This window comes from Hyla sarda, unplaced genomic scaffold (assembly GCF_029499605.1).
Source record: "Hyla sarda isolate aHylSar1 unplaced genomic scaffold, aHylSar1.hap1 scaffold_568, whole genome shotgun sequence".
Lineage (NCBI taxonomy): Eukaryota > Metazoa > Chordata > Amphibia > Anura > Hylidae > Hyla > Hyla sarda.
Window position 1 is genome coordinate 60,057 of NW_026610580.1, and position 21,831 is coordinate 81,887.

The 21,831-nt window shown below is 39.6% G+C and overlaps 1 protein-coding gene across 1 annotated transcript; it reads left to right on the forward strand.

Annotated features, from left to right (window-relative positions):
• The first annotated feature begins 19,920 nt into the window (after positions 1-19,920).
• Positions 19,921-21,295, forward strand: LOC130340145 (uncharacterized). Its single transcript, XM_056554121.1, has 2 exons — positions 19,921-20,592; positions 20,679-21,295. The coding sequence occupies exons 1-2, from the start codon at positions 20,468-20,470 to the stop codon at positions 21,277-21,279; spliced, it is 726 nt and encodes a 241-aa protein (XP_056410096.1). The 5' UTR covers positions 19,921-20,467; the 3' UTR covers positions 21,280-21,295.
• The last annotated feature ends 536 nt before the right edge of the window (positions 21,296-21,831 follow it).

Consider the following 21,831-nt stretch of genomic DNA (forward strand, 5'->3'; position numbering starts at 1 on the left):
ACAGTCCTTTGAGGATTTTCTTCAGAGTCAGGTACCTTTACTGGACTTTTGTAGTACTAAGTCTGAGTGGTGGGAGATATTCAAGAAGCGGGTTGCGGGGTTCTTCCGCCAGCTCTCGAGCCTCAGGTCCCTGAGCAGGTATCGCCTGTATCAGGGACTGAGGAGGAAACTCGAGCTTCTCGTCTCGACTGGAGGTAGCCGAGAGGATATCTCCAGAGTGAAGTCCTTGCTGATGAGGTGTCAGTACGATAGGCACGCATCTTTGGTTTTTGAGAGGGATTACGGGAAGTACCGCTCGCCCGACCCTTACAGGAACTGCAAGATGTCAGTGAGTAGTAAAGTAGTCTCAGGACTGATTGATAGTACGGGATCTCTGAATCGGTCCAGATCAGGGATCCTGGAGGTCGTCAGATCCTTCTACTCGCACCTCTTGGGGAGGAAGGATCTAGATCGAGACGGGATGTCGGCTTTCCTGGCTGAAACCATTCCTGAGCCAGGGGTAGACCCCTCTCTTGGCATTTTGGCAGAAGAAATCAGGGAAGAGGAAGTGAGACTGGTGATCGAGGGGCTTGCCCCTAAGAAGTCGCCAGGTCCGGATGGCTTAACATCCGAGTGGTACAGGACCTTTAAGGAGTCTTTAGCTCCCCTCTTGACTGAGGTATTCAATGAGTGTCTCTCCTCGGGCACTCTACCAAAGTCAATGAGGAGGTCAGCCCTGATTCTTCTGTCAAAGGGTAAAGATCCCAGCCGTATTGAGAATTGGAGGCCCATAGCTCTTCTCAATACAGACAGGAAGCTTCTGGCCAAGATACTGTTTAATCGGCTGGTGAAGTTTGCACCCCAGCTCCTTTCGGGGGCTCAGCACTGCTCTGTTCCAGGCCGAAGCACCTTAAGTGCTGTCCTCAGTGTCAGGGAGGCAGTGGAGCGGAGTAGTGCGGGTCTCTGGAAGGGGTACTTACTGTCCTTGGATCAGGCCAAAGCATTTGATCGAGTGAACCATGACTACCTCTGGTCCGTCCTCCTGAGATATGGCTTACCGTGTACTTTTGTTAATTGGCTTAAGATCTTGTATGCAGGGGCAGAGAGTTTCCCGCTGGTGAACGGGTGGTCTGGCCGCTCTTTTGAGGTGGGGTCCGGAGTCCGTCAGGGTTGTATTTTGAGCCCGCTTTTATACGTGTTCGCAATTGATCCCTTCGTCCGGAGGGTAGATTGTGGGCCGTTGGCGGAAGTCAGGATGAGTCTGGCGGAGCTGGATGTCGCCCAGAGAGTGGTGGCGTACGCTGATGATGTCACCATTTTCGTGTCCTCGAGAGAGGAGGTCGATGTGGTGATGTTGGAGGTGGAACGCTACTCGGAGGCATCCGGGTCTAAGATCAACCGGGATAAGTGTGAAAGTCTCTGGCTGGGAGGGGGAGATCCCACTTTTGATCTCCCGGACACCCTCCCAGGGCCCCAAGACTCAGCAAAAATTCTGGGCATCACATTTGGCCAGGATGATTATCCCACCAAAAACTGGGACGGTAAGCTACAGGATGCCACTCATAAGGTGGATCAGTGGAAGGGTTGGTCTATGACCCTCAGGGAAAGGGTACACCTGATCAAATCGTACCTGCTCCCCTTGTTTATCTATCTGGGCAGCGTATGTATTTTGCCAGAGGCTTACTACACTAGGATCTACAGCCTGTTTTTCCAACTGTTATGGGGGAACAGGATGAACCTAGTCAAGAGAGAGGTTACGTACCGCACAAGGAGACTAGGGGGTTTATCTATGGTAAACCCTGTGGTGTTCTTAATAAACACCTTCTTGAAAGCCAACATCTCAAACCTCTGTTCAGAGAGGGCTCCTCCGTGGGTACTCTCCTGCAGAAAATGGTTTCGGCCTTTCTTCCAGGAATGGGAGACAGGAGGGCAAGTGAAGGACCTCCGTACGCCTCATGGATATCTTCCGGCTTACGCTACCCCGACTCTGAAGGCGATACGTCGGTGGGGTCTGGGAGTGTGGGAGATCAGGACCCAGTCAAGGCAGTTCCTTGACAAACGGGTTCTGTTGACCCACTTCCAGAAGCCTCTGGCGCTCAGGGACTGCCCAGGTCGGGATCTGAGGGTGGGGTTGTATCTTTTAAATATGAAAAGGATCCCCCAGAAGTTTTGGGACTTGGCCTGGCGCTGCTTTCAGGGGAAGCTATATGTGAGGGACAATTTGAAGTGTAGGAGATCTGATGACCGGGGATGTCCCCGAGAAGAGTGCGGGGACATGCTGGAAAGCATGGACCATTTCCTGCTTCATTGCCCCTTTAATATAAGGGTCTACAACCGGGTGGGTCAACTTGCCGGCCTTACCTATCCAGAGTGGGCTTATGGGGCATTCAGGAACCTGGGTGGCCGTGATCGGGGCACTTTATTTTTAGTCAGTTTAGTGGTTAGGTACTACACGTGGAATGCACGGTGTTTAGTGTCTACACAGCGCAAAGTCCTCTCCGAGGTGGAGGTCTGTAGGAACATCACCGGTGACCTCGGGAAGATCAGGTCTTTGGAGTATGGCAGTCTTGGTACCAGTAGGGCTTCTCTCCTATGGAGAGGGTTTTCTTTTGATGTGCCCTAGGTACTAGACCTTTTGGGTAGAGTACCCTTGATTTGGTTAGGGACAGTGATGCAGGGACAGGGTTAGGGTGATAGTAGGGTCAGTTTATCTTTAGGGATAATGGTAGGGTGAGAGGTAGGGTGCAGTTAGGGAAAGAATGTAATTTTTGTATGTATCAGGATTGCCATCCTTCTTCCTGGTGGTGGGCTAATGCATGTGCACCATAGCTTTTTGTTTTGTTTTCAGATGCTATGGTTATGAAGGGCTTACAGGCACCGAACTTGGGCCTAAAGTGGGTTGTATTGTTTGCTTATGTATGTTAAAGCTGGTAATGGTTAAGTTGGTTGGGAGGAGTTCTAGGTTGGGAGGGTATATTTGTGGGTGGTGGTGGTCTTTTCTTTTGGTGGACCTGGCATGGGCGAGTCGTGGACTGGACATTGAGGACTATGAACTGTATGGAAAAAACTCTGACCCATGTACAGGAGGGCGGGTGGTGTGGGTGAAGGGTCAGTTTAGTGTAGAACGTTCTTTTATATTTGTAGGTGAGTTTTCTGTTTATTTATAGGTGTATATAGTTTGTGTATAGTATTGTATATAGTAGTGTATATAGTTAGTTATGTATATAGTATGTATAATGTATGTTATATCATTATAATTGTTTTTTTTTTATTTTTTTTTTATATAGTAGAGATAGACATGGCAGTCGAACCAGTTTTGTTTTTGTAGTAATGTTTCTTTAGTATCCCGTTGTGGATTTATTTTCTTTGGTTTATATATGTAGTATGTAGTAAAGATGTGTGTAAGCATGTGTGTATTGTGTTTTCTGTGATATTTTCCCGAGTTTGGGTATTTTGAGTTGAATTAAATTTATTTATTTATTTTTGGTTTCTTGGTTAAATGTAGTTAATATATTGATATATATATATATATATATATATATATATATATATATATATATATATATGTGTGCATGTGTGTGGTATAGTGTTATTATTATTATTAATATTATTATTTAAAAAAAAAAAAAAAAAAACATGGTGTGCAGTGTGAGTGCTTGTTGTGTTTTCTATTTGTAATGTATGATTTTTCCCGAGTTTGGGTGTTTTGAGTTAAAGCGAAATAGTGCTATATTTATGTTTCTTATGAGTGTGTTGTTTGGCTATGAAAGGTGAAGTTGTAATATTTCTAGTTCTAGTAGGAAAGCTGGGCTGGCCGGTTAGGCAGGATTTTTGTTCTTTTATTTAAATGTAAAGTTTGGGTTTATGTTATTTCATGTTGTTGTTTTCCGTTATGGCAAAGTTGTGCTGGTTTATGTTTTGTTATTATTTATATTTTTCTAATAAAAGATTTACAGGATATAACTCAGGATCAGTACAGGATAAGTAATGTAATGTATGTACACAGTGACCGCACCAGCAGAATAGTGAGTGCAGCTCTGGAGTATAATACAGGATATAACTCAGAATCAGTACAGGATAAGTAATGTATGTACACAGTGACCTCACCAGCAGAATAGTGAGTACAGCTCTTTAGAATAATACAGGATATAACTCAGGATCAGTACAGGATAAGTAATGTAATGTATGTACATAGTGACCTCACCAGCAGAATAGTGAGTACAGCTCTTTAGAATAATACAGGATATAACTCAGGATCAGTACAGGATACATACGGGGGAGGGGATTATCAGATTATGCAAGTGAGGGAGGATACCCCCGGCGGTGGGTCCCTTGCTGCGGCCTTGATCCTGGAAGCGGCCGTGTGGGGACTGAGAGGAGCGGGAGACTCTCTCTGCTCCGCTCCCTCTCCTCTCTATGATGCCGCCCGTGACTTTGCACCACACGTCACGTGACCATCTCCCAGACAGCCATTGCGGTACTGGCTGCCTGGGAATGAGTGACGGCGCGGCGGCGGCGACCATAAAAAGGTAGCGTGCGGCGCAAACCCGCCCCCCCCGCCCACTCCTACTAACATTTTGGCCGGGCCCCTGACGCCTGGCCCACCAGCCTTTATCAGCTTTATGGGGCAAAAGGGGAGAGCTGCTTTTGGGCCCCCAGAAATTGCAGGGCCCGGGGCAGCTGCCCCTTTTGCTCCACGGCCGCGGTGATTAGGGTGTGCCTGGGCACACCCGGCACACCCTGTGCGCACGCCTATGTACATGGGTGACAGAGGGGTGTAGAGGAGTGTACATAAGTGACAGAGGGGTGTAGAGGAGTGTACATGGGTGACAGAGGGGTATAGAGTAGGGGTACATGGGTGACAGAGGGGTGTACATGGGTGACAGGTGTGTAGAGGAGTGTACATGGGTGGCAGAGGGGGTACAGAGGAGTGTACATGGGTGACAGATGGGTGTACATGGGTGACAGAGGGTTGTAGAGAAGTGTAAATGGGTGACAGAGGGGTGTAGAGAGGTGTACAAGGGTGATAGATGAAGAGTGAACATGGGTGACGGGGGCATAGGGGTGACAGAGGGGTGGACAGGGGGTGGACATGGGTGACAGGAGGGTGGAGAGGGGAGACAGGGGGTCAGAGGGGTGGACAAGGGGGTAAAAGAGGGACAGGAGTGACAGAGAGGTATGGACTGGGGTAACAAAGGGACAGATGGGTGAACAGGAGGGTGGACATGGGTGACAGAGTGGGGGTGGACATGGGTGACGGGGGGTGGACATGGGTGACGGGGGGGATTACATGGGTGACGGGGGAGGGATTACATGGGTGACGGGGGAGGGTGGACATGGGTGACAGGGAGGGTGGACATGGGTGACAGGGAGGGTGGACATGGGTGACAGGGGGGGTGGACATGGGTGACAGGGGGGGTGGACATGGGTGACAGGGGGGGTGGACATGGGTGACAGGGGGGGTGGACATGGGTGACAGGGAGGGATTACATGGGTGACAGGGAGGGATTACATGGGTGACTGAGGGGGTGGACATGGGTGACTGAGGGGGTGGACATGGGTGACAGGGGGGGATTACATGGGTGACAGAGAGGGGTTACATGGGTGACGGGGAGGGATTACATGGGTGACGGGGAGGTGGACATGGGTGACAGGGGGGGGTGGACATGGGTGACAGGGGGGGTGGACATGGGTGACTGGGGGGGTGGGCATGGGTGACAGGGAGGGTGGACATGGGTGACAGGGGGGGTGGAAATGGGTGACAGGGGGGGTGGACATGGGTGACAGGGGGGTGGACATGGGTGACAGGGGGGGTGGACATGGGTGACTTAGGGGTGGACATGGGTGACTGGGGGGGTGGACATGGGTGACTGGGGGGGTGCACATGGGTGACTGGGGGGTGCACATGTGTGACAGGGAGGGTGGACATGGATGACAGGGGGGGATTACATGGGTGACAGGGAGGGATTACATGGGTGATAGAGATGGACAGGGAGGTAAACAAGGCAGACATGGCTGACAGGGGGGGTGGACATGGGTGATAGAGATGGACAGGGAGGTAAACAAGGCAGACATGGCTGACAGGGGGGGGGGTGGACATGAGTGACGGGGTCGTGGGGGGGGGGTAGAGGGTGGACCTGGGTGACGGTGGGGGGATTTAGACAGGGTTGAGAAGGTGAACAGAGGGGTGGAAAGGGTACGGTACCTTAAGCAAGCCGGCCCGCACAGCTTGCAGTTCCATAGGAGGCACGGGAGTCCGGCGCTGGTGCAGCTCGTTCCGCCCCAGGGCACCATATCCGGCTCACTGCGCCGCAAGGGAGAGGGGGACGGAGGGGGACACAGGAGACGGAGAGTGAAGGAGGGGGATGCGGGGGGACACAGGGAACAGATGGGGAAGGAGTGGAACACGGGTCACGCGGCAGACGCAAGGGACGGAGGGGAACACAGGAAACGCAGGAGATGCAGGGGAACGCTGTGTGCGCAGTGCGCACGCAGACTTCCCTTCCCCCCTGCGCCGTCAGGCCGGGGCGGTACATTTAAAAAAAAATAATAGTAAAAAATTTAAAAAATCACGGCAAAATCCCGCGGCACCACGGGCAGTGCTGAACGGCACACACGTGTGCTGCGGCACCGCGGTTGGGAATCACTGCTATATACTGACCCCCATATATATGAATGTATACTATATACTGACCACATATATATGAATGTATACTATATACTGACCCCCATATATGAATGTATATTATATACTGACCCCCATATATATGAATGTATACTATATACTGACCCCCATATATATATGAATGTATACTCTATACTGACCCCCATATATATGAATGTATACTATATACTGACCCCCATATATGAATGTATATTATATACTGACCCCTATATATATGAATGTATACTATATACTGACCACATATATATGAATGTATACTATATACTGACCCCCATATATATGAATGTATACTTTATACTGACCCCATATATATGAATATATGCTATATACTGACCCCCATATATATATGAATGTATACTATATACTGACCCCCATATATATGAATGTATACTTTATACTGACCCCATATATATGAATATATGCTATATACTGACCCCCATATATATATGAATGTATACTATATACTGACCCCCATATATATGAATGTATAGTTACATAGTTAGTACGGTCGAAAAAAGACATATGTCCATCAAGTTCAACCAGGGAATTAAGGGGTAGGGGTGTGGCGCGATATTGGGGAAGGGATGGGATTTTATATTTCTTCATAAGCATTAATGTTATTTTGTTCCATGAATGTATCTAATCCTGTTTTAAAGCTGTTAATTGTTCCTGCTGTGACCAGTTCCTGAGGTAGACCGTTCCATAAATTCACAGTCCTCACGGTAAAGAAGGCGTGTCGCCCCTTGAGACTAAACTTTTTCTTCTCCAGATGGAGGGAGTGCCCCCTCGTCCTTTGGGGGGGTTTAACCTGGAACAGTTTTTCTCCATATTTTTTGTATGGGCCATTAATATACTTATATACGTTTATCATATCCCCCCTTAAACGTCTCTTCTCAAGACTAAACAATTGTAACTCCTTTAATCGCTCCTCATAGCTAAGATGTTCCATGCCCCATATTAGTTTAGTCGCGCGTCTCTGCACCCTTTCCAACTCTGCAGTGTCCCTTTTATGGACAGGTGCCCAAAACTGAACAGCATATTCCAGGTGAGGCCGTACCAATGTTTTATAAAGGGGGAGTATTATGTCCCTGTCCCTTGAGTCCATGCCTCTTTTGATACATGACAATATCCTGCCGGCTTTGGAAGCAGCAGCCTGACATTGCTTGCTATTCTGTAGTCTGTGATCTACAAGTACACCCAGATCCTTCTCTACCAGTGACTCTGCCAGTTTAATCCCCCCTAAGACATACGATGCATGCAGGTTATTAGTACCCAGATGCATAACTTTACATTTATCCACATTGAACCTCATTTGCCAAGTGGATGCCCAGACACTTAGTCTATCCAAGTCATCTTGTAACCTATACGCATCCTCTATAGACTGCACCGTGCTACAAAGCTTGGAGTCATCTGCAAAGATAGAAACAGAGCTGTTAATACCATCCTCTATATCATTGATAAATAAATTAAACAACAGCGGGCCCAGTACTGAACCTTGGGGTACACCACTAATTACCGGGGACCAATCAGAGTACGAATCATTGACCACCACTCTCTGGGTACGATCCATGAGCCAGTGTTCAATCCAGTTACAAACTAAAATTTCCAAACCCAAAGATCTTAACTTACCTGTCAGACGTCTGTGAGGGACAGTATCAAACGCTTTAGCAAAATTCCATTCGTGCCATTCCTCTATATACAGAGCCCCCCTCTATATACACAGCCCCCCTCTATATCCACAGCCATTCCTCTATATACAGAGCCCCCCTCTATATACACAGCCCCCCTCTATATCCACAGCCATTCCTCTGTCAAGGCTTCTACTCACCTCTTCATAAAAGCAAATTCGATTGGTTTGACAACTTCTATCCTTAGTAAACCCATGCTGGCTATCACTTATAATACTATTATCCCCTATGTATTCCTGTATGTAATCCCTTATAAGTCCTTCAAACAATTTACCCACAATGCACGTTAGACTTACCGGTCTATAGTTTCCTGGGGAAGACCTAGAGCCCTTTTTGAAGATTGGCACCACATTTGCCTTGCGCCAGTCCCTTGGCACAATACCAGACACCAGAGAATCTCTAAATATCATGAACAGGGGTACAGATATTACTGAACTTACCTCTCTAAGAACTCTTGGGTGTAGTCCATCCGGCCCTGGGGATTTGCTTACATTTATATCACTTAACTTACCTTGTACCATCTCTACATTAAGCCAGTTCAGTACATTACATGATGTGTTACCAGCACTGACCTGTACATGATGTGTTACCAGCACTGACCTGGCCAATGTCAGCTCCTTCTTCCTTAGTATATACAGAACTAAAGAACCCATTCAGTAGCTCCGCCTTCTCTTGATCGCCTGTGACAACCTCCCCATTATCATTATTAAGGGGTCCTACATGCTCTGTCCTTGGTTTTTTTGCATTTATATATCTAAAAAAATATTTAGGATTAGTTTTGCTTTCTTTGGCCACCTGTCTCTCGTTTTGAATTTTTGCTGTTTTTATTACATTTTTACAGATTTTATTAAGCTCCTTGTACTGTTTAAATGTTATATCTGACCCATCAGATTTGTATTTTTTGAAGGATATTTTTTTTGTTGTTTATTGCTCTTTTAACATCATGTGTCAGCCATGTAGGATTTAGTTTTAATCGTTTATATTTGTTCCCCTTTGGTATATATTTGAGCTGTATAGTTATTTAGAGTTGATTTAAAGATGTCCCATTTACCTTCTGTATCAGTATTTGACAACACCTCCCCCCAGTCTATGTCCTGTAGTGCAGCCCTCAGCCCAGGGAAGTTTGCCTTTTTAAAGTTATATGTTTTTGCCTTCCCCGCCTGTCTTTGTTTTCTACATTTTAAGGCAAAAGTAACTATATTGTGGTCGCTATTACCAAGGTTTTCCCGCACAGTTACATTACCAACCAGCTCTGCGTTGTTGGAAATGATCAGATCCAACAAGGCATCACTTCTTGTTGGGTCCTCCACAAACTGGCCCATAAAATTATCCTGCAATAAATTTAGGAATTTTCTCCCCTTTGTAGTTTTAGCCAACCCCGGACCCCAATCTATATCTGGATAGTTAAAATCTCCCATTATTACCACTGTACCTGCCCGGGCGGCCCTCTCTATTTGTTTATAAAGCCGAACTTCTATCTCTTCAGTGATATTAGGGGGTCTGTAGATTACCCCAAATATTATTATTTCAGTATTTCCCTCCTTTTGTAATTCTACCCACAGTGATTCCACCTCCTCAGAATCATCACACACTATGGCATCGTTCACACTGACTTTCATACCACTTCTTACATACAGACAGACTCCACCACCTTTTCTGTTCATTCTATCCTTGCCAAACAATGTAAACCCCTGCAGATTAACAGCCCAGTCATGTGAGGAGTCCAGCCATGTCTCAGTGACCCCAACTATATCACCAGCCATGTCTCAGTGACCCCAACTATATCAAATATACTGACCACACATATGAATGTATACTATATACTGACCACACATATGAATGTATACTATATACTGACCACACATATGAATGTATACTATATACTGACCACACATATGAATGTATACTATATACTGACCACACATATGAATGTATACTATATACTGACCACACATATGAATGTATACTATATACTGACCACACATATGAATGTATACTATATACTGACCACACATATGAATGTATACTATATACTGACCACACATATGAATGTATACTATATACTGACCACACATATGAATGTATACTATATACTGACCACACATATGAATGTATACTATATACTGACCACACATATGAATGTATAATATATACTGACCACACATATGAATGTATACTATATACTGACCACACATATGAATGTATACTATATACTGACCACACATATGAATGTATACTATATACTGACCACACATATGAATGTATACTATATATTGACCCCCATGTATGAATGTATACTATATACTGACCACACATATGAATGTATGCTATATACTGACCACACATATGAATGTATACTATATACTGACCACACATATATATGAATGTATACTATATACTGACCACACATATGAATGATACTATATACTGACCACACATATGAATGTATACTATATACTGACCACACATATGAATGTATACTATATACTGACCACACATATGAATGTATACTATATCCTGACCACACATATGAATGTATACTATATACTGACAACACATATGAATGTATACTATATACTGACCACACATATGAATGTATAATATATACTGACCACACATATGAATGTATACTATATACTGACCACACATATGAATGTATACTATATACTGACCACACATATGAATGTATACTATATACTGACCACACATATGAATGTATACTATATACTGACCACACATATGAATGTATACTATATACTGACCACACATATGAATGTATACTATATACTGACCCCATATATATGAATGTATACTATATACTGACCCCCATATATATGAATGTATACTATATACTGACCACACATATGAATGTATACTATATACTGACCACACATATGAATGTATACTATATACTGACCACACATATGAATGTATACTATATACTGACCACACATATATATGAATGTATACTATATACTGACCCCCATATATATGAATGTATACTATATACTGACCCCATATATATGAATGTATACTATATACTGACCCCCATATATATGAATGTATACTATATACTGACCCCCATATATATGAATGTATACTATATACTGACCCCCATATATATGAATGTATAATATATACTGACCCCCATATCTATGAATGTATACTATATACTGACCACACATATGAATGTATACTATATACTGACCACACATATGAATGTATACTATATACTGACCACACATATGAATGTATACTATATACTGACCACACATATGAATGTATACTATATACTGACCACACATATGAATGTATGCTATATACTGACCCCCATGTATGAATGTATACTATATACTGACCACACATATGAATGTATACTATATACTGACCACACATATGAATGTATACTATATACTGACCACACATATGAATGTATACTATATACTGACCACACATATGAATGTATAATATATACTGACCACACATATGAATGTATACTATATACTGACCACACATATGAATGTATACTATATACTGACCCCATATATATGAATGTATACTATATACTGACCCCCATATATATGAATGTATACTATATACTGACCACACATATGAATGCATACTATATACTGACCACACATATGAATGTATACTATATACTGACCACACATATGAATGTATACTATATACTGACCACACATATATATGAATGTATACTATATACTGACCCCCATATATATGAATGTATACTATATACTGACCCCATATATATGAATGTATACTATATACTGACCACACATATATATGAATGTATACTATATACTGACCCCATATATATGAATGTATACTATATACTGACCCCCATATATATGAATGTATACTATATACTGACCACACATATGAATGTATACTATATACTGACCACACATATGAATGTATACTATATACTGACCACACATATGAATGTATACTATATACTGACCACACATATGAATGTATACTATATACTGACCACACATATGAATGTATACTATATACTGACCACACATATGAATGTATGCTATATACTGACCACACATATGAATGTATAAAATATACTGACCACACATATGAATGTATACTATATACTGACCACACATATGAATGTATACTATATACTGACCACACATATGAATGTATAATATATACTGACCACACATATGAATGTATACTATATACTGACCACACATATGAATGTATACTATATACTGACCACACATATGAATGTATACTATATACTGACCACACATATGAATGTATAATATAAACTGACCACACATATGAATGTATACTATATACTGACCACACATATGAATGTATACTATATACTGACCCCCATATATATGAATGTATACTATATACTGACCACACATATGAATGTATACTATATACTGACCACACATATGAATGTATACTATATACTGACCACACATATGAATGTATGCTATATACTGACCACACATATGAATGTATAAAATATACTGACCACACATATGAATGTATACTATATACTGACCACACATATGAATGTATACTATATACTGACCACACATATGAATGTATACTATATACTGACCACACATATGAATGTATACTATATACTGACCACACATATGAATGTATACTATATACTGACCACACATATGAATGTATAATATATACTGACCACACATATGAATGTATACTATATACTGACCACACATATGAATGTATACTATATACTGACCACACATATGAATGTATACTATATACTGACCACACATATGAATGTATACTATATACTGACCACACATATGAATGTATACTATATACTGACCACACATATGAATGTATACTATATACTGACCCCCATATATATGAATGTATAATATATACTGACCCCCATATATATGAATGTATACTATATACTGACCACACATATGAATGTATACTATATACTGACCACACATATGAATGTATACTATATACTGACCACACATATGAATGTATACTATATACTGACCACACATATGAATGTATACTATATACTGACCACACATATGAATGTATACTATATACTGACCACACATATGAATGTATACTATATACTGACCACACATATGAATGTATACTATATACTGACCACACATATGAATGTATACTATATACTGACCACACATATGAATGTATACTATATACTGACCACACATATATATGAATGTATACTATATACTGACCCCCATATATATGAATGTATACTATATACTGCCCCCCATATATATGAATGTATACTATATACTGACCACACATATGAATGTATAATATATACTGACCACACATATGAATGTATAATATATACTGACCACACATATGAATGTATACTATATACTGCCCCCCATATATATGAATGTATACTATATACTGACCACACATATGAATGTATACTATATACTGACCACACATATGAATGTATGCTATATACTGACCCCCATGTATGAATGTATACTATATACTGACCACACATATGAATGTATACTATATACTGACCACACATATGAATGTATACTATATACTGACCACACATATGAATGTATACTATATACTGACCCCATATATATGAATGTATACTATATACTGACCACACATATGAATGTATACTATATACTGACCACACATATGAATGTATACTATATACTGACCACACATATGAATGTATACTATATACTGACCACACATATGAATGTATACTATATACTGACCACACATATGAATGTATACTATATACTGACCACACATATGAATGTATACTATATACTGACCACACATATGAATGTATGCTATATACTGACCACACATATGAATGTATACTATATACTGACCACACATATGAATGTATACTATATACTGACCACACATATGAATGTATACTATATACTGACCACACATATGAATGTATACTATATACTGACCACACATATGAATGTATAATATATACTGACCACACATATGAATGTATACTATATACTGACCACACATATGAATGTATACTATATACTGACCCCATATATATGAATGTATACTATATACTGACCCCCATATATATGAATGTATACTATATACTGACCACACATATGAATGTATACTATATACTGACCACACATATGAATGTATACTATATACTGACCACACATATGAATGTATACTATATACTGACCACACATATGAATGTATACTATATACTGACCACACATATATATGAATGTATACTATATACTGACCCCCATATATATGAATGTATACTATATACTGACCCCATATATATGAATGTATACTATATACTGACCACACATATATATGAATGTATACTATATACTGACCCCATATATATGAATGTATACTATATACTGACCCCCATATATATGAATGTATACTATATACTGACCACACATATGAATGTATACTATATACTGACCACACATATGAATGTATACTATATACTGACCACACATATGAATGTATACTATATACTGACCACACATATGAATGTATACTATATACTGACCACACATATGAATGTATACTATATACTGACCACACATATGAATGTATAAAATATACTGACCACACATATGAATGTATACTATATACTGACCACACATATGAATGTATACTATATACTGACCACACATATGAATGTATACTATATACTGACCACACATATGAATGTATACTATATACTGACCACACATATGAATGTATACTATATACTGACAACACATATGAATGTATAATATAAACTGACCACACATATGAATGTATACTATATACTGACCACACATATGAATGTATACTATATACTGACCACACATATATATGAATGTATACTATATACTGACCACACATATGAATGTATACTATATACTGACCACACATATGAATGTATACTATATACTGACCACACATATGAATGTATACTATATACTGACCACACATATGAATGTATACTATATACTGACCACACATATGAATGTATACTATATACTAACCACACATATGAATGTATACTATATACTGACCACACATATGAATGTATACTATATACTGACCACACATATGAATGTATGCTATATACTGACCACACATATGAATGTATAAAATATACTGACCACACATATGAATGTATACTATATACTGACCACACATATGAATGTATAATATATACTGACAACACATATGAATGTATAATATAAACTGACCACACATATGAATGTATACTATATACTGACCACACATATGAATGTATACTATATACTGACCCCCATATATATGAATGTATACTATATACTGACCACACATATGAATGTATACTATATACTGACCACACATATGAATGTATACTATATACTGACCACACATATGAATGTATACTATATACTGACCACACATATGAATGTATACTATATACTGACCACACATATGAATGTATACTATATACTAACCACACATATGAATGTATACTATATACTGACCACACATATGAATGTATACTATATACTGACCACACATATGAATGTATGCTATATACTGACCACACATATGAATGTATAAAATATACTGACCACACATATGAATGTATACTATATACTGACCACACATATGAATGTATACTATATACTGACCACACATATGAATATATACTATATACTGACCACACATATGAATGTATACTATATACTGACCACACATATGAATGTATACTATATACTGACCACACATATGAATGTATACTATATACTGACCACACATATGAATGTATACTATATACTGACCACACATATGAATGTATACTATATACTGACCACACATATCAATGTATACTATATACTGACCACACATATGAATGTATACTATATACTGACCACACATATGAATGTATACTATATACTGACCACACATATGAATGTATAAAATATACTGACCCCCATATATATGAATGTATACTATATACTGACCCCCATATATATGAATGTATACTATATACTGACCCCCATATATATGAATGTATACTATAAACTGACCACACATATGAATGTATACTATATACTGACCACATATATATGAATGTATACTATAAACTGACCACACATATGAATGTATACTATATACTGACCCCCATATATATGAATGTATACTATAAACTGACCACACATATGAATGTATACTATAAACTGACCACACATATGAATGTATAAAATATACTGACCACACATATGAATGTATACTATATACTGACCACACATATGAATGTATACTATATACTGACCACACATATGAATGTATGCTATATACTGACCACACATATGAATGTATACTATATACTAACCACACATATGAATGTATACTATATACTGACCACACATATGAATGTATGCTATATACTGACCACACATATGAATGTATAATATATACTGACCACACATATGAATGTATACTATATACTGACCACACATATGAATGTATAATATATACTGACCACACATATGAATGTATACTATATACTGACCACACATATGAATGTATACTATATACTGACCACACATATGAATGTATACTATATACTGACCACACATATGAATGTATAATATATACTGACCACACATATGAATGTATAAAATATACTGACCACACATATGAATGTATACTATATACTGACCACACATATGAATGTATACTATATACTGACCACACATATGAATGTATACTATATACTGACCACACATATGAATGTATACTATATACTGACAACACATATGAATGTATACTATATACTGACCACACATATGAATGTATACTATATACTGACCACACATATGAATGTATACTATATACTGACCACACATATGAATGTATACTATATACTGACCACATATATATGAATGTATACTATATACTGACCCCCATATATATGAATGTATACTATATACTGACCCCCATATATATGAATGTATACTATATACTGACCCCCATATATATGAATGTATACTATATACTGACCCCCATATATATGAATGTATACTATATACTGACCCCCATATATATGAATGTATACTATATACTGACCCCCATATATATGAATGTATACTATATACTGACCCCCATATATATGAATGTATACTATATACTGACCCCCATAAATGAATGTATACTATATATTGACCCCCATATATATGAATGTATACTATATACTGACCCACTTATATATGAATGTATACTATATACTGACCACATATATAAATGTATACTATATACTGACCCCCATATATATGAATGTATACTATATACTGACCCCCATATATATGAAAGTATACTATATACTCGTCCCCACAAATTAATTTATACTATATACTTACCCCCATATATGAATGTATAGTATATACTGACCCCCATATATATGAATGATTACTATATACTGAGCCCCATATATATGAATGTATACTATATACTGACCCCCATATATATGAATGTATACTTTATACTGACCCCCATATATATGAATGTATACTATATACTGACCCCCATATATGAATGTATACTATATACTGACCCCCATATATATGAATGTATACTATATACTGACCCCCATATATATGAATGTATACTATATACTGACCCCCATATATATGAATGTATACTATATACTGACCCCCATATATATGAATGTATACTATATACTGACCACACATATGAATGTATACTATATACTGACCCCCATATATATGAATGTATACTATATACTGACCCCCATATATATGAATGTATACTATATACTGACCCCCATATATGAATGTATACTATATACTGACCACACATATGAATGTATACTATATACTGACCCCCATATATATGAATGTATACTATATACTGACCCCCATATATGTGAATGTATACTATATACTGACCCCATATATGCATGTATACTATATACTGACCCCCATATATATGAATGTATACTATATACTGACCCCCATATATATGAATGTATACTATATACTTCCCCCCATATATATGAATTTATACTATATATTGACCACATATATGAATGTTTACTATATACTTAGCAACCAATCAGATCGCTTCTTTCATTTTTGAAAATGCCTCTGAAAAATGAAAGAAGCAATTTGATTGGTTGCTATGGGCAACTCAGCAGCTTTTCCAGGAAAGTAAAGTTTAACCACAACACTGTAACACTGTCCACCCTGGGACTCGAACCACTGACGGTCTCCCATACCACTGTACTGCCGAGACGGTCCTGCTTATCTTACATGCAGTGAGATCCCCATAGACCACAATTAGCCTATTGGTTTTATTGGGCAAAAAATCACAGAGTTGATGCACTAGTCACAGTTCTCTATACCATTAATGAAGGGAGGGCTCAATATTCGCAAATTTGCGCATATGCGCACAAATTTTCACATATGCGCAAAAAAAGCGAATATTCGTAATTATGAATATATAGTGCTATATTTGCAATATTCGCAAATTCGCGAATATGCTATATTCGCGATTAAAATTTGAATTGCGAATATTCATGAGCAACACTAGTCGCTGCAAATACAGTGAAGGAGTTTAAACATGCATGGGATAGGCATAAGGCTATCCTTCATATAAGATAGGGCCAGGGACTATTGATAGGATTCAGATTATTGGGCAGACTAGATGGGCCAATTGGTTCTTATCTGCCGACACATTCTATGTTTCTATACTGTATGGATATCAGAAAAATGGTTCCAAGCTCTTATTTCTTTATTAAATTCACTACTTTGGGGCAGGAAAGCCCGAGAATGAAATATGTTTCTTTAACGTTAGCTGAGCACGATGGGGGTTGGGCACTTTTTTTTTTTTTAGGTACTTTTTAGCACAAAAATTGCAGACTATTATGAGAAGGAGGGAAAATGTAGTCCTATTTTTTCTCTCTTAGGGTATGTTCACACTACAGAATTCCCGCGGAATTCCACGGGCGGAATTCCGAGAGCCGAATTCCGCGGTGTGAACTTAACATTAGTGTGAATGGGTTTCCGTGAGACCCGTTCACACTGCGGAATTTCAGCGCCACTGAAATTGTTCCGCCCAAAGAAAGAACATGTTCATTCTTTGCACGGAAGTCCGCGAGCACTGCATAGCTGTCAATGGTGACGGCTCAGTGCCGCCCGGTCCTACCGCCGCCGCCGGCTGCCAGTCTGAATCTTCGCTCACTGAATTCAGCGAGCGGAGATTCCATTCACACACTGTAGTGTGAACATACCCTAATGGGTCGTTATAAGGATATTTTTGAGATTTTGGAAGCTGGGATACTCACTACACCCATGCATATCTAGATAATTAAGTATGGGAGGAACTTAAAATATGTTTAAAATCACATGGAGATTTGACTTTACTTCATTATGGTCGAATAAAGCACTTAAAGAATTCCTTAAAATTAAAGATTCACTCTTTTGGATGAAAAGGGGCTTATTTATGTAAATCAATTATACGCTTTAGGTCAAATAAAGTCGTTTGAAGAGATAGCCCATAAGTGTGTGGGGGGAAGACAATCAGAAACATTGTTTTTTACAAATAAGTAACACAGATCATAAAGCAATAAAAGGAGAGATTGGAGATTTCAGGGATTCTATATATAAGAAAAGTTTAATTAGACTATTTCCTTATGCAAAGTTGCTGTCTGGGCATGCTGGGAGTTGTGGTTCTGCAGCGGTTGGGGGTTCACAGCTTGAAGACCACTGCTATAGAGGGTGCAAATGTGTCTGAGCCCTGGAACTCAAATAATGTGAAATATGAGATGATCAAAATGGAGCCCCTGCACTAATTACTTGGGTTCTGAGGTCTGTAAGGTCCATAGTAAAAACATCAGGTTCTGTCTATAGCAGATACTAAATCATGGCAGCTCAAAGAAACAAGCAGTCATTCTGACATGTCACATGTGATGTCATAGACAGCTGGAGGCCTGACATTACACTGACAGCCGCCCGAGCCTTCAGTCTGTTCCAGTGCGATTAGTGAGAATAGTGAGATTAGCGTCTTCTTTTTCTACTTGTCTGAAATGGAGCTAAAAGGACTGGGGTTCGTCCCCCTCCTGTTGGCGTTTTGGTGTGCGGCCTGGCTTGCCACCACCACCATCATGACGGTCGTCCTCGGCCATGCAGCCTCGCCACTGATGAGCATCAGGTAAGATAAACAAGCACATGATTCTTATTTCATGGGTTGGGAGTGAGGAAATATCCATAATAACATTGGTTTCTTTTCCTTCACAGTGACGTGGGAAATGTCTTTCCCGAAAGCATATTATTCAGAATTGGATTCATAGGGACGTCCATTGGCACTTTGGTACTAACCTTTCTTATTTATAAGTATATGGTTATGCATACTGAAGAGTTCAGGGGTCATCAGGTCCTGATCCAGAGGATCCTGCTGGCCATTGTGTGGGCCTCCTGTTTTTCCACAGCTGTTATGCATGTATTGTCCCCCGAAGAATATCCCAGGATACACTTTGTCAGCACGATAATTTCCATTACATGTGAAGCCTTATACTACCTTGGGCAGTCCATCCAGATGTATAAATTACCAGGAGCAAAAAAAGTCATCCACTATAGTAGATGCACCTGCTGTGGCCTGACTTTTGTCTGTGTAGTTTTCTATTTTGGATATGAAACATTAAAGGAATTATTCCATAATGATGAAGACTGGGACGAGATCCGTGAAATCCCCATCATAATCATCGAGTGGGTGATGCTTCTACTGATCCTGATAAACATCGTGACCTATTATTCCACCATGCAGAGGTTATTGTTGACCGTCTCCAGAAACAGCTGCACACTCTCTCTTAGAGTAAAAATTGATGACTTCGGGGTGTAGACCACCACGGGGGCCATCAAGTGGACTTCTGGGAGAGATACTGCACAGGACACGGAAAACATCTAAAGAAGAATAACTGGGGGACTACATATGGTGCCAGTAATCATGACACAATAATATGAGCTGGTGATATTACCTATACAAAAAAAAATTAAAAAAAATGTAAAAAAAATATTGGTGTGTGAAGTGTAATACCTAGTTAGAAAAACGGAATCAAATTCATCATTATAACCCCCCTCTGCATTACCCTGTTTATTATTTTTCAAGCAAGCACTTTGTTCTAATTCGTCCACTCTCTGGCGTGCTCCTTGTATAAGGGGTTTGGGATACCCTTTTTGTTTAAAACGATCCTCCAGGTTCTCTAGTTGTTGTAGGTATTTTTGTGTGGAAGAACAATTCCTTCGGATTCTTTTCATTTGACCGAATGGAATGTTCTTCTTCCATTATTTAAGATGGCAACTGTTAAAGTCGAGGTATCTGTTTGCATCCACCCCCTTAAAATAGTTGGCAGTATGCGAACAGCCATCCTGAATATAGATATTTAAATCCAGG